General features: G+C 38.8%; 1 protein-coding gene across 1 annotated transcript in view; it reads left to right on the top strand.

The window, feature by feature from the left end:
* Nucleotides 1-6,006: 6,006 nt before the first annotated feature.
* Nucleotides 6,007-9,213, top strand: part of RAB43 (RAB43, member RAS oncogene family) — a 491,120-nt gene continuing 487,913 nt past the window's right edge. Inside the window, exon 1 of the mRNA XM_053721045.1 lies at nucleotides 6,007-6,375. Within this exon, the coding sequence (XP_053577020.1) occupies nucleotides 6,169-6,375 (207 nt within the window). The 5' untranslated portion in view covers nucleotides 6,007-6,168. The remainder of the gene's footprint in view (nucleotides 6,376-9,213) is intronic.

Here is a 9,213-nt window from a genome sequence, read left to right as displayed (position 1 = left end):
GGTCTGTCACTCGACAGTTCTAGTGGCCAGGTCTTCATTCTGATGTTGCTGCGTATGTTGCCTCCTGCTCAGTTTGTGCCCAGAATAAGACTCAACGTCTTCCTGTGGGTCTTCTTCAACCTATTGCTAATGGTGAGCGTCCTTGGACACATCTTTCCATGGACTTCATTGTCGAGATCCCTGTGTCCAATGGCAATACTGTTATCCTAATAGTGGTTGACCATTTTTCTAAAATGTCACATTGCATTCCCTTGAAGAAGCTGCCTACCTCAATTTTTGCCTGGGAGGTCTTCCGTTTACAGGGGTTACCCAAGGAGATAGTCTCAGACCGGGGTAGCCAGTTTGTCTCCAGATTTTGGTGTTCCTTTTGTGCTCAAATGGGGATCCAGCTTTCCTTTTTCTTGGCATATCACCCTCAATCCAATGGGGCTGCGGAACAAGCTCTGGAATAGTTCCTCCGTTGCTATGTCTCAGATCACCACAATAATTGGTCTGAACTGTTACCTTGGGCAGAGTTCGCTCGTAATGGTGCTATTAATGCTTCCTCCCAGTTATCCCTGTTAATGGAATTATGGGTTTCAACCATCCTTGTTGCCTGATTCATTCATGTCTCAGGGTATTATGACTTTGGAGGAGTATCTCCGGCAACTCCGTTCCACGTGGGTGCAGATTCAGGATTGCCTTCATCGTTCTATGCATTGCCAAAAGTTCCAGGCTGATCGTAGGCGCCTTTCTACCAGGTTGGTGAGAGAGTTTGGCTTTCCTCCCGCAACTTGAATCTTCGTGTGCCTTCCAATAAAGGGGCTCCCTGTTATGTTGGTCCTTTTCAAATACTCCGACAGGTCAATCCTGTGGCCTATGCTCTTGACCTTCCTCCTGCAATGAGCATCTCCAATGTTTTTCATGTCTCCCTCTTGAAACCATTGGTTTGTAATCGGTTTACACTGTGTTGCCTCATCTCCATCCTATCTTTGTTGACAACAATGAAGGATATGAGGTCAGCAGCATTATGTCCAGAGGCCGCGTACAGTATTTGGTTCACTGGAGGGGCTACAGTTGGGAGGAGCGTTCATGGGTTCCCTCCTCTGGTGTTCATGCTACCGCCCTCCTCCGTGCCTTCGATGCTCGTTTCCTCAATAATAGCCTTTTGTCCTCCTGTGGGGGAGGGATTGTTGAGGGGAGGGTACTGTCAGGGGTTTTTCACTGCTTTGTTTGCCATGTGCTGCTGGCAGCCATTTTACTCACCTCTCTTGCTGACTTTGGTGCATTGTGGGGGATGCTGCTCATTTCCTGCACTTCCTTTTATGGCCAGACTGGTGTGCATCATCTGTGTGAGACAGGATGCAGTCTCAGAATTGTGATGTCATCACTTATTATTTAAAGGGCCTCTGTTCAGTATGCTTTGCCTTTGCGTTGTCTCAGACCTGTTTGTGAGAGTTCCTGAGTATTACCTGGCTGTCCGACGTCCTTCCTGGTTCCTGATCCCTGGCTTGTTCCTAACTCTGCTGTTTTCCTTGTTCCTGGTTCCGGCTCGTCTGACTACTCGCTTTGGCTCCTGACTCAGCTCGTCTGAGTATTCGCTTTGGCTCCTGACTCGGCTTGTCTGACTACCAGCTCTGGTTTTGACTCCTGGCTTGTTATTTGACTTGTGGACTTTTTTTATTATTTTTTTGTTATTAATAAAGGTGTGATTATTTTTGCACTTCTCGTCTCAGTCTGATTCCTGACACCCTGACATACACACATATATGTGTGTGAGTGAATGTATTTCTTCAGTATCCTCAGCAAACTGATATGCCATGTTTATTTAGGAAACACACTTATATAAAATAAGCAATGTTTCAAGCTAGATGTCCTTATTCCTACGTGTTGACTGTGTAGAATCCAATATCCAAAAGCACCTTTACATTTAACTTAGGCCGCACTTGACCGTGAGACGCTGGGCGTTCCCTCAGAGCTCTAATGACGTAATTCTCAGCGTTTCCAGCATGCTGGTAAAGCTGGGACTTTTCAGAGCAAGCTCAGACGCTTGTAAACATGGCAGCCTCTACAAGCACCCACTTCTGCCCCACTGGACTCAGATGATTCCTATGATTTTCTGTATGTATATAACATAAAGTATATTTATATACACACGTGTTGCTCGTGGAGGCTGCCATGTTCATAATATTATTATGTAGAAAGAACAGAACAACCCAGCACTCATCAACCAGACCCAATGGTGCACGCTAGTGGGGTCCTTGCACTCACCCCAATCAAAGGTATAGTGAAGAAGTTGAAGCAGCACCAACTTAAAGTATTCTTTATATTTTTATTGCATCAGAGACATAAAAACAACGACGTTTCGGTCAGAACCTGACCTTAATCATGTTATACAAACAAATGACAAAACCACTCCTTATGTAGCCATAATAGGCGGGGTTACTACCTGTACAGGTGTGAGACTAATAATTAACCCTCTGTGTCTATACATCAGGGAGACTTTCCTTCATGCTCTATATTAATGAATATGTATGTTATATTGTATCTTCCAGGTTACTATAAGTTGATAAGAGGAAATTGACTTAACCACTAGAGGGAGCATGAAGGAATATCTTGTATAATTTACATTCCTATTCATATGTATATTGATGTTAATATATGTCAATTTTATCTGTTGGTAAAGTAACAAGGGTATCAAGGGAATTACTCCCAATAGTTTATAAGGTCAAATCTTGAGTTGAGACCCTGGGGAAGTCTAGTTCTTAGCTGAAAAATCCAGTATATTTCACGTTTGGCCAAAATCTTCTCAATGTTACCTCCCCTGTGGGGAACCCTTGCTTTTTTGATAGCTGTCCATCTGAAGGAATTGAGGCAGCTGTTGTGTTAAGTTGCAAAATGTTGCACCAAAGGGGTGGTAGCAGTACCTCTGGTCAGTGTGGATATATGTTCCCTCACCCTGGAATTGATATCCCTAGAAGTAAGTCCAACGTATTGGAGATTACAAAGGGTACAGGTGACACGTGCATTACTACGTATACATGTTATATTTACCCTGTCCTTTAAGCAATCTGTGACGTAATGATACTCTCAGATTTGTATACCATACAAATCCAATATAGTATAATATAAAGCATTGTAAGGGAAGGTAACATTACATAATACTATACTATGTTGCATTATTAGGTTGTTGAGTACACCACTTATTCCCTGCTGTAGCCCTAAGGGTTAATTTTCATACATAAGTGATAGCTAAGCTGGGTGTGTTTTTATGTAATCCACTAGGTTTTTCAGCCTATTAGATGCTATGTTACCCTTTTTAAATTGTACACATGTGTGCAGCACCACAGGCTATGATTACGGCTTTCAGCTGAAACATGTAAGCCATTGGTGCCACGCTCACTCGCACTTTGCACTGTTGACCCATGAGCTTGTTTCTGCTCAGATTTTACTGGATTTAATAAACCAACGTTTTATTTTGCTAAGTGCTTTTGCACTGATTTTTACTATGCAATGTCGTGCATTGCATTAAATATTCATGTACATAAAAAAAAATATAAAAATAAATTAAAAACCAACATTTAATTAATTAGTAAATATTTTAAATTAACCCACAGTGGGGGAATTTATATATTTGTTTACTTATTAGTACTGCTTAGGTCCAGTTTCACATATTGCAATTTATTTCATATTTTTTTGAAAATGATTAGCCCAACAGTGGATGATCCACTGAAATGGATGTTTGCCCAGTGCCCAGTCAGTATTAAAGACGGCCCTGCATACAATATAGTATAATATAAAGCATTGTAAGGGAAGGTAACATTACATAATACTGTGTTGTATTATTAGGTTGTTGAGTACACAGCTGACTAGGTTGCCTGTCTGTTCTGTCTCCCACTTATTTCCTGCTGTAGCCCTAAGGGTTAATTTTCATACATAAGTGATAGCTAAGGTGGGTGTGTTTTTATGTAATCCACTAGGTTTTTCAGCCTATTAGATGCTATGTTACCCTTTTTAAATTGTACACGTGTGCAGCACCACAGGCTATGATTACGGCTTTCAGCTGAAACATGTAAGCCATTGGTGCCACGCTCACTCGCTCTTATTCGTTTGCACTGTTGACCCATGAGCTTGTTTCTGCTCAGATTTTACTGGATTTAATAAACCAATGTTTTATTTTGCTAAGTGCTTTTGGGACTCTACTTTTCTTTTTGTTATGCTGATAAATGTAGAAAATCATATTTTCAGTTGCCACAGTGTACTTATATAAATAAGTGTTGTAAATTTAATAATACTTTCACAAGTAAGGGAGCTAATAATAAACGTTTTCATGTGCAAAGGGGTCTACTGCACGATAATGGATTACACATATAGAATTCATATGTGAGACGTTTCTTTTTGCATGCAATATTTCTAATACTTAAAGGACCAGTCAACACAGTAGATTTACATAATCAACAAATTCAAGATAACAAGACTACAGACATCCCAACCTGCAAAAACTAATTTCAGGGAGGTGGCTTCACCTGTTACTGCGCCGCCCCCCCTCCCAGTTATATATTGGACACCTTGAAACCCTAAATAAGATAGAGACTTATCATTAAAGTAGCTTCCCACTAAAGTCACATTAAAAAAAAAAGTAGCTTTATTGCACAACTACATACAACAAACCTATTTTCCAGTGATCGTACGCTTGTTAAATGCTTAAATATTTTACAATACGAAGTTTAGTTTCGTGCAGTAAATAAGCTAGTATTTGTGTTTTATTTTATTAAAATCAGTGGGGGCTTTTTGGTTACTGGTGCATGCTTTAAATGTACAGTAAACACCAGAATTTTTGTTGTTTAAAAAGGTAGATAATCCCTTTATTACCCATTCCCCAATTTTGCATAACCAACACAGTTATAATAAAATACTTTTTACCTCTGTGATTACCTTGTATCTATGGCTCTGCAAACTGCCCCCTTATTTCAGTTCTTTTGACAGACTTGCATTTTTAGCCAATTAGTTCTTGCTCCTCGGAGCTTCACGTGCCTGAGCTCAATGTTATCTATATGAAACACATGAACTAACGCCCTCTAGTGGTGAAAAACTGTCAAAATGCTTTCAGATTAGAGGCGGCCTTCAAGGTCTAAGAAATTAGCTTATGAACCTCCTAGGTTTAGCTTTCAACTAAGAATATCAAGAGAACAAAGCAAAATTGGTAATAAAAGTAAATTGGAATGTTGTTTAAAATTACATGCCCTATTTAAATCATGAAAGTTTTTTTTTTTTTACTTGACTGTCCCTTTAAGGGTTCTATAACGTCCCAGCAACTAAAGGCATTGCTTAAAGAAACACTTTTCCAGATTTGGGTCACATTGGATCATGGTACTTGGAGCTTCAGGGAGATTGCATTCCATTTGCTGGCATCAGGGAGTCGCTATTACAATCAGGGAGACTCCCTGAACTTCAGGGAGAGTTGAGATGTCTGAGACTATGCAATAGCACTTAGTCTGAACTTCAAATGAGTAGTAGATTTTTTTTCTGGCAATTTTAAAAGTTATGTCCTTTTCCACTCCCCCTGTACCTGATTTTACACCCCAAAATATGTCTCCCCTATTGTTCCTAGAGAAACAAACACAATTTAAAGTAAAATAATGCTGTATGGCCAAGAAAATTTAGAACATTAAACTCAGATTTTAACATTGTGTAATTCTTGCTGATATACACAGTAAACAATCTAGTAGTGTCTGACTACGTGCAGGAAGCCTTTTGACACAGTTTCAATGTCGTCCTGAAATGCTGTGTCATCTGGTGATGAGAACAAAACTTTGTCATCCAATTCCCACCTCTTTCTGCCCGGTAACACACAGTACTGTGACTCATTAAAAACGGACTGCTTCCCATGAGTTTTTTTTTTTTTTTTTTTTTTAACATGCATGGGTCCTTCAGGCATCTGCAAGGCAGCTTATATGAAACTCTTCTATTACTTTCTATGTTTTTCATTCAGGCAATGTACAGTAATGCCTCGGCTTGGGACTTGGGGAAGGCTAGTAGGCATGTGAAAGAGTTCCGCAGGTGCTTAAACTCCACGTCATTTGTAACAACATTAAAGTTTTTTTTTCGTTTCATATAACTTTAACCCTTGTGTGCATGTCGGAATAGACTGGCTGTTGGGTTACAGAAGAGGCTCGCTCAAGCTAGGGCATGTCTCATTCACCCACTTCTGCCCCACTGGACTCAGATGATTACTATGATTTTCTGTTTAAGATTGTACTCATTGGGGATGCAGGGGTTGGTAAAACCTGTGTGGTACAGAAGTTCAAAACTGGCGTGTTCGTGGAACGACAGGGAAATACTATCGGGGTTGACTTTACCATGAAGACACTGGAGATTCAAGGCAAAAGGGTTAAGGTGAGAGACAAAAAACTATGTACTATAGTATAATGTCTAATAAAGCAGCACTGCAGATCATTGCACAATTGCAGATTTTGGACAGTAAAACAAATACCAGAATAGTACCAGGAGTAATTATTTTGGAGAAGTGTTAAATGATAGTGAGGGGAAAATAATTCTTCATCATACAGATAAGCATAAAGTAAGTGTGTTTTATCCTGTAGGGGGCATGGTAGAATATGATATTTATATATTACATCATTTATTGCAGTGATTTATGCTTTGCATAAGAATCTGTGTAGAATGATAGTGTGGTGAGAAAAACACATCAATTGTATTTAGCTTTGTATGTCTTCCCAGACATTTCTAGACTTCATAACAATATTTTACCTTATCACATCTATTGGGAGGTTGTTCCATGAATCAACTAGATGTGCATTAGTTCTCAACCTTCTGCCATTTGTTACACTTTGTTCTGGTGGTCTTGTTTAGTTTTATTAAAGGGTCTATAAAATCCTTGAAATTTCATTATAAATGTCTAGCTATGTGTTTATTAAAACAACTTTGCATTATACTTTTTTATTATTTATTTTGCCTCCTTTTCATGTAATTTAGTTCTGAAAATTGTGGATATGCTATTTCTTAGACATTGAAATGTACACTAATTATTTATGCTAACCCTACTACATATCTTTCCAAAAGCTTTAAAACAATGCACTTTTTGCTAACATAATGGGCTTTTACTACCCTTGTTGTCTACAGACTCAAACCTGGATTGGGTCCTCCAAATAAGGCAATTTGTTTTAGTAATGTTGAGACTTGGCTAGTATGTTATTATATAGAAAGACATCAAAAACATTGTGTAATTGCAAGGTGTTTGCTGCCCCTTTAAATCCTTTTATAGCTGTATAGCTCAAAGCAGCATTGTAATGTAAAATATATGGTCCAATTTGCTCAAGCATGTCACCACCAATTTAGGTACTGGCAGCCAGTATGGAGTATAGGACTTTTTATTTTATTGATTTACATATTTTTTTTCTGTAGTGTAAGCAGGAACCCTTCTCACCCTCCCACCTCCCTGATCCCATAGAAACAGCTCTCTAATTGTCCCTCCCCTTCCACTGGTCACTACCATCTTAGGTACTGACAGTGTAGGGCCTTTTCTTTCATGTAATTGGCAAGAGTCCATGAGCTAGTGACGTATGGAATTTACAATCCTACCAGGAGGGGCAAAGTTTCCCAAACCTCAAAATGCCTATAAATACACCCCTCACCACACCCACAATTCAGTTTTTACAAACTTTGCCTCCTATGGAGGTGGTGAAGTAAGTCTGTGCTAAGATTTCTACGTTGATATGAGCTTCTCAGCATTTTGAAGCCCGATTCCTCTCAGAGTACAGTGAATGTCAGAGTGATGTGAAGGGAGTATCACCTATTGAATGCAATGTTTTTCCTCGCGAGAAATCTATTTCATAGGTCCTTTGTTATCGGTCGTAGAGATTCATCTCCTACCTCCCTTTTCAGATTGACGATATACTCTCATATTCCATTACCTCTACTGATAACTGTTTTAGTACTGGTGTGGCTATCTGCTATATGTGGATGGGTGTCTTTCGGTAAGTATGTTTTCATTACATAAGACACTCTCAGCTATGGCACTTTATGTATTAATATAAATTTCTAAATATATGTATTGTACTTATATTTGCCATGAGTCAGGTTTATGTATATTTCCTTTTGCAGACTTGGGAAAACATTTAGGAAAATATTTTTCTTACCTGGGGTTTAGTCTTTTTTTCAAATGGACTGCTTATTTCATTTAATTTTCGCGGGCAAAATTAGGCTCGCGAGGCACAAACATGCTGAGGTAATAAATTACGTCATTCTTGGCGCAATAATTTTTTTGGCGAGAAGGTACGTCCGGTGACGCAAGTTAGTAATTTCCGGCCTCTTAGTTGACGCTGGGTTCTTTACACAACGTTGCATCTGCAATGACGCGAGTGTGTCATTTCCGGATGTTGTTAGCGCCAAAAAATGTCATTTCGCGTTGTGCGTCATACTTGGAGCCAAATAATTTCATTATTTAAAACCACATTCCTATGTGACTCTTGCCTTTTTTGTATGTCAGAGGGCTATGCTGTTTGCATTTTTTCCCATTCTTGAAACTGCATATAAGGAAATTGATAATTTTCCGATTCTTGAAACTGCCATATAAGGAAATTGATAATTTTGCTTTATATGTTGTTTTTTTCTCTTACATTTGCAAGATGTCTCAATCTGATCCTGTCTCAGAAACCACTGTTGGAACCCTGCTGCATGATAACAGTTCTACCAAAGCTAAGTGTATTTGTTGTACATGTGTGGAGATTATATGTCCAGCTGTGGTATGTAATAGTTGTCATGATAAGCTTTTACATGCAGAGAATGTATCCATCAGTAATAGTACAATGCCTGTTGTTCCTTCAACATCTAATGTTCATGATATTCATGTGAATATAAAATATTTTGTTGCTGATGCGATTCAGAAGGCTTTGTCTGCTATCCCGCCTTCTAATAAACGTAAAAGGTCTTTTAAAACTTCTCATAAAGTTGATGAAATTTCAAATGACCAACAACATACTGAATTATCCTCCTCTGATGAGGATCTATCTGATTCAGAAGATCCTACCTCAGACATTGACACTGACAAATGTACTTATTTAAAATGGAGTATATTCGTTCCTTGTTAATTACATTGGATATTGAGGAACTAGTCCTCTTTATATTAAAACTAGTAAACGTTTAAACTATGTTTATAAACATCCTGTGGTTAATCCAGAGGTTTTTCCAATTCCTGATGCTATTTCTGATATGATT

This window comes from Bombina bombina, chromosome 7 (genome assembly GCF_027579735.1).
Source record: "Bombina bombina isolate aBomBom1 chromosome 7, aBomBom1.pri, whole genome shotgun sequence".
Classification (NCBI taxonomy): domain Eukaryota; kingdom Metazoa; phylum Chordata; class Amphibia; order Anura; family Bombinatoridae; genus Bombina; species Bombina bombina.
The sequence above is the reverse complement of the archived record's forward strand: the minus strand, read 5'-3'. Positions and strand labels throughout refer to the sequence as shown.